This window comes from Chelonoidis abingdonii, chromosome 5 (genome assembly GCF_003597395.2).
Source record: "Chelonoidis abingdonii isolate Lonesome George chromosome 5, CheloAbing_2.0, whole genome shotgun sequence".
NCBI lineage: Eukaryota > Metazoa > Chordata > Testudines > Testudinidae > Chelonoidis > Chelonoidis abingdonii.
This window is the reverse complement of record NC_133773.1, coordinates 57,507,991-57,529,302: the sequence shown is the minus strand read 5'-3', so window position 1 is coordinate 57,529,302 and position 21,312 is coordinate 57,507,991. Positions and strand designations below refer to the sequence as shown.

The 21,312-nt window shown below is 39.9% G+C and overlaps 1 protein-coding gene across 2 annotated transcripts; it reads right to left on the bottom strand.

Annotated features, from left to right (window-relative positions):
* Positions 1-8,155: 8,155 nt before the first annotated feature.
* On the bottom strand, positions 8,156-21,065 carry LSM6 (LSM6 homolog, U6 small nuclear RNA and mRNA degradation associated). Of its 2 annotated transcripts, none has more exons than XM_032764887.2 (4): positions 20,963-21,065; positions 16,561-16,672; positions 10,760-10,873; positions 8,156-8,469 (listed from the first exon to the last, which is right to left on the bottom strand). In XM_032764887.2, exons 2-4 carry the CDS (start codon positions 16,652-16,654, stop codon positions 8,435-8,437), a joined length of 243 nt encoding a protein of 80 aa, XP_032620778.1. In that variant the 5' UTR covers positions 16,655-16,672; positions 20,963-21,065; the 3' UTR covers positions 8,156-8,434. The 2 variants fall into 2 exon arrangements, with proteins under 2 accessions (XP_032620778.1, XP_032620779.1); XM_032764888.2 differs by lacking the exon at positions 20,963-21,065 and adding an exon at positions 18,282-18,356.
* Positions 21,066-21,312: the final 247 nt, after the last annotated feature.

Here is a 21,312-nt window from a genome sequence, read left to right as displayed (position 1 = left end):
TCTTCATTTATTCACTCTAATTTAAGGTTCTGCGTGCCAGGAATACATTTTAACGTTTTTAGACCGTCTCTTTCTTCAAGTCTATAATATATAACTAAACTATTGTTGTATGTAAAGTAAATAAGGTTTTTAAAATGTTTAAGACACTTCAGTTAAAATTAAATTAAAACACAGAGCCCTCCAGACTGGTGGCCAGGACCTGGGCAGTGCGAGTGCCACCAAAAATCAGCTTGCGTGCCGCCTTCGGCACATGTGCCATAGGTTGCCTACCCCTGCATTAGAGTAACCATAAGCAGCTGACTTAAATATACCAGAGCCAAAACATTCAAAGTTAAAAGGCTCCTACTCCATCCGTAAGTCTTACTTCATTGTCTTTAGTTCCTGGGTACTAATAATTTATATAGGTGACACAGCAATTCACAGCATGAAACCAGACTAAGTCGTATATACGGTGCAGTTGGGTGCTGTGTAAAATTTGTTCCATATTCTTAGAACCTCCCCTCCCCCCCCCGAACCACACACACAAACCCATCACCAAAACAAACTTCATTAGAGTTAATGTTGACACTATATTGTCCTTTAACACAATACTAATAAAATATATTTTAAAGTCTAAGATTTCAGGAAATGGGCTTTTACCCCTTTCCTCTCAGTGAGCTGGAGAGGTATTAGGCAGAGCAGAGGTAGGCAGCTAGTCTATGAATTTTAGGTCTGGAGATTATCAAGATCTCCCTAAGAGCACCCCTTAAAAAGGAGATGATCAATTCTTTGCTCAAGAAACACGCACTTGATTCTATCACCAATTTTCACCCAGTCTAATCTCCCTCTTTTATGAAACATTATGCAGAAGGTGATGGCAATACCTAGAGTTCTCAGATTTCCTTGATTTGTCACTCCAGCTTTAAGCCTGTGTTTGGGATAAAGACTACACTGTTTTCATCAGTCAGTGACTTCTTCCTAGCAATAGCTGAAAATTAGCAGACAAATTCTCTTCTCTGATACAGCACTTTTGCACCATTAGTTTACAGATATATGCGGAGCCTTTCATATCATTGATATGCTGCAGACCCTGGCAGGAATAGCCAGAATGACTTGGTCAGTCTATTTTTGTCTGGTTGTGAGACTCTAAAAGAATAGTTTTGGATGATTTCTCATCAGTGCCTACAGCTGTCTCATCACAGAGTTCTGTTCTGTCATGTCTCTTTACTCAATGGGTATGGGAGGGCATTAAGCTACATAATGAGGCACTGCAGACTGAGTTGACTTCTAGATGTGGATGACACTCAGTTGTACATCTGTTTCACAAGCCCCAGATAATATATTTGTTTGATTTTTCCCAGCACTTAGAGGCTTGAATGAAAGCTAGTTAGCTGAGACTCAACATGCATTGAAAGGAGGTAATGCTGGTAGGCGGCGGGAGGGGGGGGGGGACGACTAACCAGAGGAAATGGGCCAGGTCATATTGGCTCCCTCAGTTGAAGGGTTTGTGTTCCAACTTCAAAAGCTGATGACAACACTACCATCTAAAATGGTGCAGGGGAGCAACATTCAATTTAGGTGTCAGCACTGTAGTAGGAGAAAAAAACCAGAGGAGAAATTTTTCAGATATTTTACTTTAAAATGCATTGGTAAATGTGTGCAAGTTTATCTGGACCAACTGGGGCCCTGCGCTATGGGCATGTTAGCAATGGCAGCGCCCTTAAATAATTAAGATCCAAGCAGAACTTCGAATTTTTTTAAAAGCACTTCAGTTCATCTTTAAAACAGATAGCAATGGCCTATGCCTAAAGGAGGCTGTGGATGAAGAAGAGAACACTTAAAAAACCCTTTATTTGGTGAATAGTCACAGCCTGCAAAGACCACGGGAGAAGTTCTGCTCCCACTTACGATTATAAATTTCCATTGACTTCAACAAGGTTGTCCAGGTGTCACGGAGTAGAATTTAGCACTGAAATAACAAAATATCAAACAATTTGCTGAGCAATTGCTTGTTTTCAAAAATGACAGTAGGTCAAAGCTGGCAACAAGCAAAGGGATACAAATTAAAGATGTAAGCACTATTTTTTCCATTGTTCCACTACTATTAGGCCCAAATCCTGCAGACACTTACACGTTTAATTTTAATTAGGCTATCAAGCAATTAAAAAAATTAATCGCATTTAATTGTGCGATTAATCACACTGTTACACAATAATAGAATACCATTTATTTAAATATTTCTACATTTTCAAATATATTGATTTCAATTACAATGCAGACTAAAGAGTAAAGTGCTCGCTTTATATTTGTTTTTTATTACAAATATTTTCACTGTAAAAAACAAGAAATAGTATTTTTCAATTTACCTAATACAAATATTGTAGTAAAATCTCTTTATCATGAAAGTTGACCTTATAAATATAGAATTATGTACAAAAATAACTGCATTCAAAAATAAAACAATGTAAAAGTTTAGAGCCTACAAGTCCACTCAGTCTTATTTCTTGTTCAGCCAGTCGCTCAGACAAAGAAGTTTGTTTACATTTGCAGACGATAATCCTGCCCATTTCTTGTTCACGATATCACCTGAAAGTGAAAACAGGTTTTCACATGGCACTGTTGCTGCTAGTGTTGCAAGATATTTACATGTAATATGCGCTAAAGATTCATATGTCCCTTCATACTTCATCCCCCATTCCAGAGGATATGCTGATGACAGGTTCCGCTCGTTAACAATCTAAAGCAGTGCAGACCGACGCATGTTCATTTTCCTCATCTGAGTCAAATGCTACCAGCAGAAGGCTGATTTTCTTTTTTGGTGGTTTGGTTTCTGTAGTTTCTGCATTGGAATATTGCTCTTTTAAGACTTCTGAAAGCATGCTCCACACCTCATCCCTCTCAGATTTTGGAAGATACTTCGGATTCTTAAATCTTGGGTCAAGTCCCATAGCTATCTTTAGATATCTCACATTAGTACCTTCTTTGTGTTTTGTCAAATCTGCAGCAAAAGTGTTCTTAAAAATGAATGTGCTGAGTCATCATCCAAGACTACTGTAACATGAACTATATGGCAGAATGCAAGTAAAACAGAGCTAGAGACATACAATTCTCCCCCCAAGGAGTTCAGTCACAAATTTAAAGCATTTTTTAATTAAATGGAAGCATGTCCTCTGGAATGGTGCAAAGCATGAAGGGGCATACTAATGTTTAGCATATCTGGCACATAAATACCTTGCAATGCCGGCTACCAAAGTCCTATGCGAATGCCTGTTCTCATTTTCTGGTGACACTGGAAATAAGAAGCGGACAGCATTATCTCCTGTAAATGTAAACAAATGTATTTGTCTTAGCGATTGGCTGAACAAGTAGAACTGCATGGACTTGTAAGCTCTAAAGTTCTGCATTGTTTTGGTTTTGCGTGCAGTTATGTAACCAAAAAAAAAAAATCATCTGTATTTATAAGCTGCATTTTCACAATAAAGAGATTGCACTACAGTTGCACTATGAGGTGTTTTGTTTATCATTTTTACAGTGCAAATATTTGTAATAAAAATAGTAATACAAAGTAAGCAGTGTAGACTATATTTTGTGTTGTAATTGAAATCAATACAGGGAGTCCTCAGACTTATCAGCCCCAACTTGCAAGCCATTTACAATGCTTTTCAGTTGACTCCCCGTTTTGCCTCTATGATGCCTGTTTCACTCTTATGATGCTCGATTTGCAGTACAGTTGCTTGAAATCACTTCCCGGTTGTGTTATACTGGTATGGAGCCGGAAGGGGTCACTTCTGATTGGTTTTGAAGCAGCAGGGTAGTTTGTTGCTGGGTAGGGTTGCTGCTTATTTTTGATTGGCTCCCAGCCCTGAGCTCAGTCAATCAGAAAGTTTGAACGGTGATTATCTTACACTCAGCATGTGTGCCAGTCTCCCTGGCTTTCTGAGCCTGTGTTGCCACCATTCTGAACAGCGTATGTGAGTTTATATGTTCATTTGAATGCTGTTTACAAAATACAGTGTACAGTAAATACATTGATGTTGCACTGTCATATATAATTCATTTAGTACAAAAATCCGGCTTATTGTGGTGAAATCAGTGTATCAAGCCTTGGTTGTGGAATCAATTACCTCTTAATACCACTGATTCCTATGGGAAAAGCGGTTTTGACTTACGTTTCGACTTACAATGCAATTCTGAGGAACAAATTGTGTCATAAGTCTGAGGATTCCCTGTATAGCTGAAAATGTAGAAAAACATCCAAAAATATTTAATACGTTTCAATTGGTATTCTATTGTTTAATTGCATTTTTAATCCCTGTTAATCGCAATTAATTTATCTGGGTTAATTGTGTGAGTTAACTGCAATTGACACCTCTAATTTTAATCGCACTGAAGTCAATGAGTCATGGCAATAAAGTGGGTTTATTTGCAAACTTGGGCTGTAGAATGACGACAAATCTCAAGTAAAGTCAGCAACTAAAAAGGGATCTAGACATTTGTTTGTCAATGTAATATCATAGCAGAGGAAAGATGGACAGAGCTAACCCAAACATAAAACATAATAGGCCTTTGAAATCCTATGCTGGTTTTCATGAATCCCTCAGAAATGGGATGTCTGTTCCTTTCCCTTTTCCTAAGAACTGACTGCATGGCCATTGATTTGGGTTTACCTTTTTAAAGGGATTCTTTAAAGGGATCCCTGCACACTCTTGTAGTAATTAGCCCTTTATATCTGGGGGATACAACCAGCTGCAGGCCCAGGAAGATCACTTTGCTTTTGACTACTATAGGCTGCAACTCCATCTCTTCCAGCTAATAAGTGTTTTAGTTCCCTTTAAGATTTTTTTTCCCCCTCTCTTTTCTCATTCTTGATGGTGCAGCAAATCTGCATGTGTACTCACCCTAACCACACTATTAGTTGAGAAGCTATAGCTAACAATTTGGTTTTCCCAAATTTCACATGCTTGTGGGAAATAGTGTTTATGGCCAGATTTAGCAATCAAGCATATCCCAGGTCACTACTCTTTCTTGAGTCTATTTTTAGACATACATGTGGATGGCAGATGAAGCGCCATATTCTCTCCTTCCACAGCTAGGATCTTGGGCTTCAGAATCATCGGGGCTGATTTCTTAATAGGAGGAGATAGTCTCCCCACCCATCAAATACAATGCTTCAGTCAAGTGGCACCCTCTTGGGAGCTCTAGAACCAACAGCTCTTGACAGTGACACAGAACAGTCTCTTTCAAACGAGACATGATTGATTAGTCAGCTGGAACACCCTGTTTAGGAACATTAGATTAGAATGTGTGCATCTAGGCTTTACTTTACCAACCTCCCTGGGTTGAATCTCTGCACTGAGTCAGAAATCTTACTCTAGTCTGCTCAGACTTCCATTCTTTGTCTCTAGTACCAATCATGCCCCTTGGCCAGCAGTTGTTAAAAGTCAATGGTCCAATCATTAGTTCCATTCACATACTGACAGTTCTTGATAGACTACTCATATGGACCCTGACATGCCTACTGACAAATGGCCAGTCACTTCCCTGTTTATACACTGTGCCTGAGAAGAAATTAACCTCTTCACACCCAGTGGGTAGCAATACAAAAGTGAATAGAGAAGCCAAGACACAAACATCGCATAAAAATAGGAATGTCCTACATTCTCCACAGTAACTATGTACTGAAATGGCCCATTTTGGTATCTTATGTCTGTACATTTGAATAGCATGCTATTTTGCTTTTACATGCTGATGGATTTTACATGAAAATCTTCTAAACATATGTTTGGATAATAGGGAACCCCATCCCTGCCTGATTCATTTGCAGTTGGTTTATTGTGATACAAACAATGGTGAAGTAATAGCCCTTCATTTATCTCTCAAACTAAATCCAAGGTGGAAGACATCAGACACCCAAAGTGAGCAACATCTAAATGCAGGAATTCTTGGACAAAGACCAGAGTGATGTTCATTAATATCTTCTTGGGACTTATGGGTGACATCTCCTAAAAATGACTGAAGGAGCTAGGCACCTATCTCCCTTTGAAAGTCACACATCTTTAGTCACTTTTGGGAGTCTCACCCTGAAAGAACACAATTAAAAAAAAAATGAAAATCACTGAATGAAAATCACAATTTTACCTCAGCAACATGGAAATGCTTATCTATGTCACAAGGGGATTAACCAATATTTTTTCCAGAACTCTGAAGGTAATTTTAAGTATTCTACTCATTTTTATTTTTAAAGTAAATAAAAAAATCTTAATACTTGGCAGAAACTCTGCAAGTTCTAGTTCTCAGTGTTAAAACAACTTGCATGATTAAAAATCATGTGTTCTAGTGACATTTCAGAAGTAGCATCTTATATAGCTGTCATGATTACAAAGTCGTTCCATGACTAAACCTATAGAAATAGAAAAACTTCACTTATGAAGTTGAAGATGCACAGGTTTTTGTAATAAAATAAAAGCTTCACAAAATAAGTTGGTCTAGATTTTGGAAAAAGAAATAAAAGTAGGTACTTCTAAAACAATTTCAGGGAATGCAGGAAACAGTAACCTGCCAACCACACAGATACTACAAAACTAATGAGAAACTACATGCTCCACTTGGAGGCACATCCATTTTCTTCTTAAAAGAAGTCATTTATAGAAGAGTACATTGGTGATCTCTTCTTACATGCTAGACCCTTGTCAAAAAATTACAAATTACTGAAGCATATTATAATGCAGTATCTCTGTATGTTCTGAGGAGTTCTTCACAACGTTTAATGTAGAAAGGTTAACTATTAATTGCAAAATGATTGTTTGGAATTATTCCCTCATCTAAAAAAAAAAAAAAAAAAAGACACACACTATGCATTTTCCTCCCCTGGATTACTGAAATGTTACCATTGCCTACTGACATTGAGAACCTGTTGGTATTTGGGGAGAATGGGCCAATGTAATATTCACACAATTGTTTGGTGCTCATTCATCCACAACTCAGAAGTATTTGTTTTTCCTGAAGACAGCATAAACTGCTCAGAGAATAAAACAAGGTTTCAGAAAACTCATTAACAAATTGGTTAAACAACCTCAGCATGAGGTACATTACCCAAAGTTGTAACCTTGCACTGAGCAACAGGAAAGCATAAAGTACTGGTATTAGTGCAGTTTCCCACTCTGATTTAGCTTCATGGGTACCCTAAAGCTATTTTTTATTGCAGTCAAGCAGAAATTAGAGAAAAGTATTTTATAAGCTACTAAGTAGCCATCCAGAACCTAGCTGAGTTTACTCACTGAGCTTTGACTTAATCTCTTAAAGGTGCTGTGGGATACATGCACAGTTTTTTACTTCACTGCTTGTGCAGCAATTCCCCTCTCTCTCTCTCCCCATCCTGCTGACTTGCTACATGCTGAGAGCTTGATATCTATTTGTTCACACTGCTGGCTAGTGCCTAGTTGAAGAATGCAAGGGAGTGTGTGGTATAAGAAGGTGGTGGGAATAATGAAAAAGTATGAACAGGACACAATGTGTTTAAGTACACACCACTGAGACTAACAGCCTCACCTGATGAGGAGTTTGAAAAGAGCTTTAGATATATTTTAAAATAAAAGCAATTTTAACTTTTTAAAAGCTTCATATTGTGTTGGTGGGGAGAAGAGAAAGAAGGAAAGAAAACAAAGTAACTGCAATCTGGAGGAAAGAAAGTTGCTAGGATCTGAAGTGACCTACTGGCTCTGTTGGCATACCAACTAAAGAGCTGTTCACTTGTGTGACTGACTTCTATAGCTGCCACAGTGTTAATCCCTTGGGCTTTTCTTCCATTTCATTCAATTCTTTCCCTGCCCCCATTGTTGAAGTATCGCTGTTACATTCCCTATTCAAATTGATAATTCAAGGGGTTTTGGCCAGTTTTGCCAGTTAGCAGTTGAACTTCTTACCCTGTTGACTATTAGTATAGTCCAGCATTTAAAACAGGCCCTACATTTTCCCCAAAGTGGGCCACATTATTTTCAACAAGATATCTGTATAGCTGAGGGAGGGGAGTGACAATTATCACCTGGCCAACACTATAAAGTTCCAGTGTGGGGTTATTCTCAAAACCCTTGTTTTCCACTCTGCATTCCTGGAAGTACCAGAAGTAACCAAACCAAATATTGCTTCAAATTTATCTTGTAGCAATACATACATCACATACTTTTCCATTTTTTATTTAATTCTGCACAGTGTAACAAAGCACTTTTTCACAACTGAAGTATTCAGAAAAGTTTACAATTGTGTTCTGGTAGTCTGGAATTAAAAAAACACAAAACTCTTCTCTCCATAGTCACTACAATAACGCCAGCTTTACAGCAAACAACAGAAATATTTAAACAGCTATATTGTTCAACCAAGAATTACTAACTACAAATCAAACAGTTCTCATCATTTAGGAAAAAATGCAGCAGTACAAAACCTCTCTCTTCAGGCATCTTCACATCCTCCTCTTCTGTGTGCTTATATACAGAACTGTAAAAAGGAAAAAGTGAAACATGTTAAAGAATTCCAGTACATAAGGTGCCATGTTTACCCTAGCAATTAAATCAAGAAATCAGGAAATGTAAAAGTTGAAGTTCCAAAAGCAATATATGTAGTTTGATTCCGTTAATATGTAGTTTCTATTCCAGTTTTTCTTGTAGAACTCTTAGTTTAATATATTACTTCATCAAATTGTGCATCATAACAGATAGAGGATGTACAGATGGATTCTATAGTGTGACTGTTCCTAAAACCAATTTCACTGGAACTGCCTTCTGTGATGCCGAAGAGAGTCCAACAGGATGCGTAGATTAAGGGTGTTAGAAATAACAGTCTTGATCTGACAACAAAAGGTTCAGGATCCTCGCTTATGCCAAAGGTCACTGTAGCCTATGAAAGAGTCTGTACATTTCACTTACTGGGCCAGTACCACGGTGTCTTGTGATGCAGGAAACCTTTTAAGTGTTTAGCAAAGGGTTTCCTTTGGGGGCAGAGGGAAAGGAGGAGGAAGCCATGATACTTGCATCTTGGGTGCCCAGAGTGTGAAATATTTCAGAATTAACTATGCTCTCAAACTGAGGGGTATCACTTCTCAGCTTAACCTGTTTTCTAGAGTCTATTATAGCCCACCCCATAATGAGAAGTGGGGTAAGACATCTCGCAACCTTGCCACCATCCAGCTTCTTCCCTCAGCCTTTAAAACATGCTCTTATTTCCAAATCTTTAAAAAAAAGGGGGGGGGGAGGGGGGAAGGTGAGATGGAGGCAAAAACCCCTTGACCATATTTGCTTCCCTAACTTCAATCTCACCTATCCAAATTCTGTAAGAGATGTCTGGCCAACCTGAAGGTGACTTCTCTATTCTCATCCTCCTGTTGAGACAAAGTCTGTCTAATTTCTCTCTTTCGCATGGGCTCTGTGCTCCTCTTGTTTTCCTCTCTCTGTCCTTGCCTGTGGATGTCCACAGAGTTCAGCTCCTGGCCCTCTCCTTTTTTTCCTCTTTATATTCTGCTCCTGGGTGACTTCATCCATTCCTGTGCCTTCACTTCTCTTCTCTACACGGATTCCTCTGCACGTGTGACCTCTGCCCCCTGTTCATTCTTGAATCTTTGCCTACAGCCAGCTCCCAACCTCTCTTCCTGGCATTTCCTGCTACCAGGCTGAAAGGTATGCCTATATTACAAATACCTCCATCTTAAGGAATTGGGTTACACTACCATTATCCCTCAATACAGTTAAAGATAGGCTATTTTATCGGGTGGATGTGTGTCTTTGAACCACACTAAAACTTATCTGTCTAGTTCGGGGATGGCAACCTTTCAGAAGTGGTGTGCCGAGTCTTCATTTATTCACTCTAATTTAAGGTTTTGCATGCCAGTAATACATGTTAACATTTTTAGAAGGTCTCTTTCTATAAGTCTATAATATATAACTAAACTATTGTTGTATGTAAAGTAAACAAAGTTTTTAAAATGTTTAAGAAGCTTCATTTAAAATTAAATTAAAATGTAGAGCCCCCTGAGACTGGTGGCCAGGACCTGGGCAGTGTGAGTGCCACTGAAAATCAGCTCACATGCCACCTTTGGCACGCATGCCACAGGTTGCCTACCCCTGGTCTAGTTGCTTATACTCCGCCTATTTCCATGGTAGCTGAGCCTTGGAAAGTCTCATTATAATGTGTCATGGGTCAGTTTAATTATTGCTGTCTTCTTAATGAGAGTAAAATCTTCACCTGTAAGCACAGTCTTAAATATTAATAAACTGCATCAGACAGTTAAGTTAGTCAACATTCAGTTTTGGACAATCAAACTGTGAGTGTATTACAGCGCTATCAGTATCCACAGAACCCTATAAATGTACACACTGCTTTACAAAGCAGGATGTGATAAGCTCTGTGAAGCACGGGACAGCTAGATAGACAAGACAGTTCTGGTGAACGTTATTGGTTGGCTGACTAAGGAAAGAAAGTGTCCTGTGATGGGTGGGTTAGAAGGAGGGATAGAAAAGAGAGGGTACTTGTTAAAAGACAGGGAGAGGGGAAGGAGTCACAGGGATCAATAAGGAAGAGCATAGGACCAGAATAGCGCAGCAGGAGGAAATGAGAACACAGATGGTTGGTAAAAGAAAGATTATGTAAGGCCTCTAGCAAGAGTAAAAAGTTTGAAATGGATGTGGCTGGAGACAGGCAGTCACTTAATTTTGTTTTCATACATGCCTCAAATTCAAAATTCCATGCCAAAACCAATCTCCTAATCAAGAGTATTGCAAGGAGGGAGAGTTACCATTATTTCCTCGGATAAATGCATCCCCATATTTGTTCTTTAATTGACCATTAACATATTCTTCTGTCTGCTCCAGAGCTATGTTCATATACCCATCCAGGCAAGCCAGGACACCTGAAGATATTTAACAAGTTTTAAAAAATGTAAAACAAAACAGATTAGATTTCAAAAATCAGGGTAAACATAAATTTGACAGTCTTTTATTCTTCAAATACAACTCAAACCTCTCTTTCCAGATAAACTGCTCTGATTAACTGAAGCATACAGTCTACTCTAAGCCAATTAGAAAGCAGATCAACAATGGTACAATGAAAAATTGTCACCATAGCCTCATCATCCATCAGATAGTGATTAAATCTTCATCAATCGCTCTGTAAATGAAAAAAGCTGCTTGTGATAAAACAGACCTTTGTCACTAAAATCAATGGCTTCTGCTTGGAAAGTTGAAAATAGTGCAATTCATTTATGTATTAGCAAGAGATGAGTGGCCCTTAATATTCTACAGAAGAGCCTCATGTATTAGAAGGGAACTGGGCACACTGAATTTAGCTAGAAAAATGAATGGAAAGTCTATATAAAAGAGGTTGAGTTTTTTTATCTAAATGAAATGTCAGGGACACCATAGAGTCATGGTGTTTAAGGCCAGAAGGAATGACCAGATCATCTAGTCTGATCTCCTGTATATCACAGGCCACCAACATTCCCCAGCACTGGCACTAAACTGAAATTAGATGAAAGTATTATATACCACAGGAGACTAGATTATTACGTGCCACAGGCAAAGAACAAAAGGGACTGAGATCCACCAGAGCCCTTCACGACCCCTCAAATAGTGATCAGTTAGATCCTGAGCAGGTAAGCAAAAACCACTCAGCCAAGGACCAGAGAGCGAGCATGCTCAGTGCCATCTCAGAGCCCTGGTCCCCCTTGTCCAATGTCCCATTTCCAGCCATGCCCATCTCTAATGCTTCAGAGAAAGGAGACTGAAAAACAACAACAAAACAAGATATGCGCTTTGTAGGGGTATGAATCCCTTCCTGACTCCTGCAGGTGGCTGGCTGAAATCCTGAAGCATGAGCTTTTAGGAACATAAAACAAACTGGAAATGAGCCTCAGCGCTCTTCGGTCCTACCCCCAATCATCACAAGCAACCCTGTCATACGATCACACTCATAAATTTGTCCAGCTCTTTCTTAAAACTCATTAAGTCATTTGTCCCCACAACTCATATGGGAGGTTGATTCAGAACCTCACTCCTGTGATAGTTACAAACCTCCTTCTAATTTCCAGCCTGTATTTGTTCACAGCCAGTTTATAGCCATTTGTTCTTGTGCCAACATTCACAGATTCTAAGGCCAGAAGGGACCATTTGTGACCATCTAGTCTGACCTCTTGTATTGCACAGGCTATAGAACCTTCCCAAAATAATTCCTGGAGCAGATCTTTTAGAACATCCAATCTTCATTTAAAAACTGTCAGTGACAGAGACTCCACCATGACCCTTAGTAAATTGTTCCAAAGGTTAATTGCTCTCCCCATTGAAAATTTACACCTTATTTCCAGTCTGAATTTGTCCAATTTCAACTTCTAGCCACTGGATCATGTTATACCTTTCTCTGCTGGATTGAAAAGCCCATCATTGGCTCCCCATGCAGGTTCTTATAGACTGGAATCAAATCATCCCTTAACCCTTCTCTTTGCCATGATAAACAGATTGAGCTCTTTGAGTTTATCATTATACGGCATGTTTTCTAATCCTTTAATCATTCTCCTGGCTCTTTGTCCCCTCCCATTTATCACCATCCTTCTTGAATTGTGGGCATCAGAACTACACACCAGTTCTAAATACAGATGTAAAATAATCTCTTACTCAAGATTCCCGTGCTTACGTGTCCTAGGATCATACTAGCTCTTCTGTCCACAGTCGGAGTTCATGTTCAGCTGATTATCCACTATAACCTCAAATCTTTTTCAGAGTCAATGCTTCATATGACCGAGTCCTCCATCTGTAAGTATGGCCTACATTCTTTATTACCAGATGTATACATCTATATTTATCTGTATTAAAACACACTGTCTGCTTACGCTTAGTTTACCAAGTGATCTAGATCGCTCCGACTCAGTAACCTGTCCTCTTCATGATTTACTGTTCCCCCACTTCTTGTGTCATCTGCAATTTTATCAGTGATAATTTTATGTTTCCTTCCAAGTCACTGATCAAGATGGTAAATAGCGTAGGGCCAAGAACTGATCCCTGCAGGATCCAACTGAAAAAACACCCACATGATGATACCTCATCTACAGTTGCATTCTGAGACCCATCATTGAGCTAGTTTTTAATCCATTTAATGTGTGCCACGTTAATTTTATATCATTCTAGTTTTTTTAAAACAAAATGTCACGTGGTACCAAGTCTGATGCCTAACAGAAGTCTAAGTACATTATGTCAACACTACTACCTTTATCAACCAAACTTGTAATCTCATCAAAAAAATAAATTAGTTTGATAGGATCAATTTTCCATAAACCCATGTTAATTTGCATTAATTACACTCTTTCTGTTAATTTGTTTTTTATTAACCGAGCCCTGTATCAGCCACTCCATTATCTTGGCTGAGACTGATGTCAGGCTGACAGGCCTATGATTACCCAGGTCATCCCAATCACCTTTTTAAAAATGGCGAAACATTAGCTTTCTTCCAGTCTCCTGGAACTTCCCCAGTGATCCAAATCTTATTGAAAATCAAAATTAACGGTCCAGAGATCACTTCAGACAGCTCTCTTAATCCATTAGTTTAAATAGTTCTAAATAACTTCAATATCCATAAAGTGATCACCTTAATATAGGATAGCAGTGTGCCCCATAACATGCCACATTTTACAACAATTTTGATCTACAATATCTTTAAAGAAAAAACTTCTTTGACTGGCAGCTGTTATCTTCATCCTATAAATTACACATTTCAATAAACTTCAACATTTTTCTTAAACACAACTCAGCTAAAATTGTAGTACCTGACATTTACTTTTTAAAAATACTATATATTTTTATTTCAATATAACTAAGCTTGCAACATTTTAAAACGAACACATTTTTAAACATGCCACAGGCTTCAGTTTTCCAAGATAGTTATACAGTTTAGTTACTGATCACAAAGAAAAATTCCCTGCCCTTTACTATTTTATTTTCTTGACTTTAAACAAATGAATACAAAAGCAAAGTTGCTTTTAAAAATGTCTCTCCTTTTCCCATTTTTCTCTTAGTCTTCTTCTGCACTGCACTCTATATACAGAATTCACTTTCTGAGCTGGTCCACTAAGTCCCTTAAATCTCTCCTCAAGACCTGCTTCTTTTGTGACACCCATGAATCCCTGTTCCTTCAAAAGAGCTCCACCAGCATGGAACTCAAGGCAGAATTAGGATCTTAGCCATCTACTTACTTATTCTGCTTAGTTAATGAACAAATTGTTCATTTATGTAGAGGGAAGGGGTTCAATGTTGGGAGGAACAGGTGCTAGGGACACTAGAACTGAAGCTTTGGGATAGTTTGAAGAACAATTTTTATTTTTTTTTGGTTAAACAGACTAAACTTGCAACTAGTAAGATGTGTGCCCTGTCACACTGGCCTGTTTGCATGTTGTATTCCTTCCCCTACTACTCATCATTTTTGTCACCTTAGACTGTATTCTTTAGGGTTGGGACAAAGCTTTCCTCTGGGATCGGAAAACATCTGGTACTTTTTGGGTTCTAAATAATTATTATAATTTAACTGCATAACTGTCTGAATTAAAGAACAGCAATGTGGAAAAAACAATCCAATTGGACTCTTGTCTAGCACACATCCTCACATCTCAGCAGTGTTACTGTAAAATCTTCCATTAAATAACTGGGAATTTGAACTCTCTTGCCAACTTTTATAGTCTTAGGATCACATTTTCCTACAAGTGTTTTTCTTTCTTCTCTTTCCACACAAATAGGAGAAACTGACTGACTACACACAGTGCTGTTAATTGCACAAAATAAACAAAATGAAAGATTCCCCTCCCCTCTTTGATCTCTGTTATAGTAATCTCGGGAATTACTTTTAACAATAGTAGGTAAAAAATAATTTCAGACAAGTGAGACTAAAGTTGACTGCATACCTTTTAAAAATATCACTCAGTATGCCTTAAATGGCAGTGTTTTCACAGCCTTTTTTGTTCCCAGCGTGGGTTCATGTTTATTTCATTCTCTCTTCTTCCCCCTTGTATTTTTCCACTCTACTAACAGGCCTTGCATAAAATGTTATTGTTACCCAACCTCCTATTTACATTTTAAATGTGTATATACACAAGCAAGTCACACATAGTAATTTACCAAATATGGTTTGTGCTTTTTCATGGCCTCTTCCCTTAAATGTGGCATTCACTTGGCACAGAATTGAGACATTTTACAATTATACAGTCATACAGAATTGAGACATTTTGCAATTATACAGTCATACCTTCATTAGGTGATATTTGTCAAAAAAGTACAATTAGCAACATGGCCTAGAAACAGAAATAGATACATTTGTTGACAAATTTGTAATGAGAGTCTGGAATCCTTTTTGAACAAAAAGTTTTTCAAAATGTTTTAAGGAATTTCACGAATGCAGCTTACATTAGTTTCATGCACTATAATAAATCTCCAAGTAAATTTTCCTCACCACAACACATGCGCTATTCTCTCAAACAGCGTAAAGTGAAGTCAGCTGAGTTATAGCCATGTAAAAACTGGTGTGATCAGTATCGGGCCTATAAAATGTATATATTTGAAGCACTCAGTAAAATACCTTTTTCTTTTTTTTTTTCGGGGGGGGGGGGGAGGAACTGAAATGTATAGTTTCAAATTAGACAGTGTTTTCTATGTCCCAGCCAGTCTCCTCTTCCTCATTGAAAGCAAGCAGCGAGGTATAAACCTCTGATGACCACAGCTAAAAAAAAAAAAAAAAAAAAAAGAACACAGAGCCAACAGACCTGTTCTCATAAAAGTCATGCTGGGACACTAGACCTGTAAGAGAAGCTTCTCCTTGATAATCCTATGAGAGGATAGGCCCATGACTAACTTGGATTTTCAAAAGCATGTAAGTGATGTTAGAGCAAGAATCTCATTTAGAGCCACTGGAACTTTTGCTGCTACATTACTTAGGTTCTTTTAAAAAATCCCACTCTGAAGCCTCAATCCAACAGTTAAATATATGCATAAATCAAGAGGATTCAAAATTTCTGTGCTGGGAGCCTACACTGCTTCTTTCAAGACTACTGACCTAGACAAATTGTTTTAATCAAAAAACCAAGTGTTTTTTTCCATCAGCAATTTATCCAGAATTATTTATTTTTATTTAACATTGCTACTCTTTTCCAAATCTAAAATTGGCTATTCTAACACTTCAGATCACTGCACTACTAATTGGGATCCCCAGTTCAAGATTCCCAACCAAAATTCTCTCTGGGGCTTAGGTAAATCACTAAAATAAATATGTCACTCTGGGGCCACAGGATACAGGAGCTGCACACCAGTCATAACGCAAACTTGAGAATCTAACTCAAGCTACTATTACTATAGCAATAATTCCTGTTATATGCAAGCCACCATACTAACACAGCCACAGAAAGAAAATAGAGGTACCAAGAAATCAACATTCCTGCAAAGTTCTCTTGCTTTTATTAGTTATGGGACAGTCATTGTTTTAAAGTTAAGCATTGTATTTGTCCCTTCCTCCCCCAAACAGTGAGAATGTAGATATTATTCATTATGGGAGAGAGTGGGGAGAACTTACCTCGATAATCAACTCCAGAATTTAACTTTACAACAACAGGCCTTCCTATAATTTGTTTTAAGAAGTCACTAGGGGTTTGCTTCCGTAGACTCATTGTGATGGTCCTGGTGGTCTGGGAGAGAAAAAAATGTTTAGATAAATAACTCAAATGCTGATCTGAAAACATATATTCAACTAAGGCAGTCTTGTGGCTCTCAAAGTGTTCAGTAGGGAAAAAATATCAAAGTGGATAAAAATGAAATCTGCAGAAAAAGAGGACAGACTTAAAACTGCAGTTCCACAGCCATAGCATGAAACATTCTATTTAACTTTTTTGCAGTTTCTGAAATTCTTAATAAGAATCTTCATATGTTTTTCTGTTGAACATCTGTTCACCATGCTGTGCTTCTTGCAAACTTCCAGTGTAGCCAGCAAAGGCTTTTATTTTCCATAACACCTTTTGTTAAAGCAGCTTTACTCGAATTATGGAATCAAGAATAGTTAATGTGTTTCATATCTAAAAAAAAAAAAAAATACAGTTATATGCAGACTGCTATGTTAAAATGGAAAGAGCAAGGAGATTGTGTTAAAAGTAAAATTCTGAGAATGATTCTGATCTTAGTTACACTAATGAAAATCAAAAATAATTTGGTTGAAGTCACTCTCTCAAACTCAATGAAGTTACATCATGCACACAACATATGGAAATAATCAGTACATGAGTATTTACCGTGCATGCTTTAGATTCAGTTAAAAACATACGGTATATACTCGTTTGTAAGCCAAATTTTTTAGTAAAAAAGGGAAGCATCAGAGAAGGGGGGTTGGCTTATGAACGGGTATAGAGAGGGAGAGGTGGGACACAGCCCCTCCCCCCAACAGAGGGAGCAAGGAAAGGCAGCACAGCCAGCAGAGTCAGAAGGGAAGAGGCAGGGCCAGCGTCTCTCCGCTTGTGGCCACGCTGCTCTTCCCCCAGCTGCAGCTCCGGGGCTGGCAGGCTGCATCTGCGCCGCCCAGCCCAGCCTGCAGGGGCAACTCCGGCCAGGCCAGAGACATCCTCACCTGGCCCACCCCAGCTAAGGTGGGAAGGGATGGGATGGGGAGAGTGTGGGGGTCCCAGGCTAGGGGTGGGGTCATGTGGGGGGTGGTCACAGGAGTTACTCTTCTAACCCCCAGCTTCTCTTCCCACCCCCAAAAAAACTTCCCCACTAGTTGCTGTCCCGGACCGTCAGGGTAAGCTGCTGGTAGGCCGGGCCACTTGGTTTACTTGTTTACCTCTGTGCCTGCAGACATTTGAGGTAAACAAACCGTCCTGGCCCGCCAGAGGCTTATCCTGATGACCCGGGAGACAAAGTTTGCCGACCCCTGAATTATAGGGTCAGCGTCTGAATGGGTCATAAATTTCCATTTTTACTTATCCATCTTTGGGGCAGGTGGGGTCAGCTTCTAAATGAACCAGCTTATGATTGAGTATATACGGTACTAAGAACTGATCTGTATTATCAACTCATCTCCAAAGTTTCACTTTTAGATAACAAAGCTAACTGCAGCAAATAAAACTACTAAACATATTTTAACAAAACTAAAAACGGAAGAAACATTTTAAAGAAGTTTTAATGCAAAAGACCAAAGAAGTATCTGAACATAACTATACTCTTTACTGACTTTTACTTTTAAATAAATAAATAAATAAAAGCAAAAGTAGTTTCTAAAACTAATGTCTGGCATCACACATAGCTTACATGAACCACCTAGCTCCCTCCAAAAAGGCTCAGGTTTAGTGTACTAGTTTTTCCAATATAAAGACTTCCACAGACTGGGGAGCAAGAAGGAAGAGGGAATGCAAAGGTAGTATGTCAGAGTCCTGGATGCACAGAAGCTTTTCTTAATGGATTTAAGGTTACTGCAATGGGCACAATAGTAAAATCAGGATGGTGTGTCTGCAAATGTATGTATATATCTTTTATTAGAAGAAAGACCACAATTTTAGGTCTATCAGCATGTTATTCTACCTGCTGACATTAAGTTCACTGCTAATTTTCAGTATGATGTGACTTCAACAATCAAGTTTTAGAACTCATTAAAAATATTATGTAAGTTTACACTGGAAATTCTACTCAGGAACACTCCCACATTACTGTTGTTATTTGTATTATACTAGCACCTAGAGATCCCAACTGAATTTGGGGCCCCATTATGCTATGCACTGTACAAACTACACTGCAAGAAAGTCCCCGAAAACGTACAATCTAAAAATACAAATTGGCTGTCTTGTATAAACACCATAAGCAATCTGATCACTTTTAGAGAAGTAATCAGAAAAGACAGCCGTTCATTCTGGTTCAGCATGATTTCTAAATGTAGATTACAGGTCCTCCTATCACAATGTAACATCTTGCTATGCTATTTTCAATGACCCATATTAACCATTGGAGAGCCTTACGTAGCAAAACTTTTACCACTTTCACGTTTTAAACACAGTAGTCAATTAAAAGTATGAATTGCCCTGGGTCATTATGCTTCTTCAGTAGTCAGAATACATATTATCCAGTCTATTCTTATATCTGTGCTAGGTTTTTGTATCCGTGAATTCTAACAACCCTTTTCTACTCCTCACCTTCTAAATGAGACAAGACTAGCAACTCTGTAAAACTGCTTCTCAGCTTCCAAGGCAAAAGGGTAGGACTAGTAAACCCCGAACCTTGACTGGAGACAATGGTGTAAAATGACTTTATTGATCAAAGATGAAGGCTGAACACCTTAATTTTAATTCCTAGGTCTTTAAGATAACACTTATGTATTATATTTGGGGGAGGGGTGTCAAACTTATGTATAGTGTGGACTGCACAGTGTTTCATGAACCACTTCCCTTTCTGTTGTGATTACACACCATCACAGTGTATCAACTATAGCAAAATATACAAAGAAAAATATTAAGAATGTATTCAATGTATTTTAACTGTCTAAGGCTGGTCTGCACTTGAAACATAGGTTGCCTTAAAACTACATCACTCAGTTCTGTGTGGCTCAGGGACAATCTTTAAGTGTGTATATTGGAAAGCATCAAGCACACTCTGTGATATACAAGTAAATAAGAATAAGATAAAGATCAAACAAAGCTGACTTACATTATAAAACTACATAAAAGCATCCCAAGGGAAACAGTAGAGACCTCACTGATTAAGAGACTTAAATAGTTCTTCAGAATAGTGCCTAGGCAACAATTTTGCATTAGATGAATGAGCACATGTATTGGGTTACTTTTTCATCTCTCATTTAGGATACTCCAGATCAGAAACGGTACTGCAGATTTTAATGGGACTTTACACATTGTCACTCATCTAGTAACAGGTGAGCACATAGAAAACCCACAGCAACTGGAACAACCTATCAAAAACAATGACTACATGTAAAAATACCAGCCCAAGGCTGACACTGCAACAGCTCAGAAATGGATGATAGAACCCCAGGTGAGAAGAACAGCCCCTGGTGACCATGGGGTGGTGATGGACTTGTGCAGGCTCTACTACCCAGCCTGCTTTGTGGGCTGCTCCACCCCACTTAGACTGGCACATTCATACAATATTAGGTTTGGAAGGGACCTCAGGAAATCATCTAGTCCAACCCCCGTGCTCAGAGCAGGACCAATCCCCAGACAGATTTTTGCCCCAGATCCCTAAGTGGCCCCCTCACCGATTGAGCTCACAACCCTGGGTTTAGCAGGCCAGTGCTCAAACCACTGAGGTAGATCCTTTCTGTACTTCACAACGAAGGGACGCAAACGGCGTGTGCACAGACAAACGCTATGACGGGATGGAGCTAGCGTCCAACCCTCCCTGTTAAGTTACTGGAGCTCCCCTCGCTGTGAGTGCGCCTAGCCTGACCCTACACCCCTCGCTGCGGGCAGCTCCCTTGAACCCAACACGGCTACAAGCGGCGGTAGCAGGCTCGGGGCGTTGAATTCAGCTGCAGAACTGCTGCCCAATCAGCGCCACTTCGCTCCCGGGGCAGCCCCGGGTTCCTATTTAAAGCCAGGGGCTCGCAGCCGCCGCGACCCCCAAGCGGCGATTTTTCTCCGAGCCCCAGCGGCTGCTCGGGCCGTCTTTAGGCAGGGCCCGGCGTGGAGCCGCAAGCGCCTTTCACTGCGGCAGGCAGCGGGATCCACCCTCCTCCCGGACCGCGCGCGGGCCCCGGCGCACGCAGGGAGCAACGGGCAGCGGAGCCGCGCCCCAGCNCTCAGTCGGCCAGTTCCCAAGCGAAGCGAGGGATGAGCAGCGCTCACAACCAATCAACGCCCCCTCTCTTACTTCCGGCTCCGCTACGGTCAGGCGCGCGCGGCGGCCTTGACCACGTGGAGCCCGTGCGGACAGCGCTCCGGGCGCGCGGCGGCCACCCCTGCTGTCCCGAGCTCCCGCGCACCCACCTCACTCGCTTATCCGCGCCCTTTCGCTGGCGGCCACTCAGTCGGCCAGTTCCCAAGCGAAGCGAGGGATGAGCAGCGCTCACAACCAATCAACGCCCCCTCTCTTACTTCCGGCTCCGCTACGGTCAGGCGGCAGAGCCAAAACACCCAACAAAACGAGCGCGCGGTTGGCGGGGGGGGTGGGTGTTTGCTCGCCAGTGCTCGGGTTTGAAGGGTGCTCTACTCTTTAGCCGCGACTGTCAAGTCCCTGCGGCAGTTATCTGTCCCTGCAGCTGCCCTGCTGCCACTGCCAGCCTCGGGCTAGCCAAGTACGGACCTTTCCTAGCTGGAGACCAGAGCAGGTCCGCTGT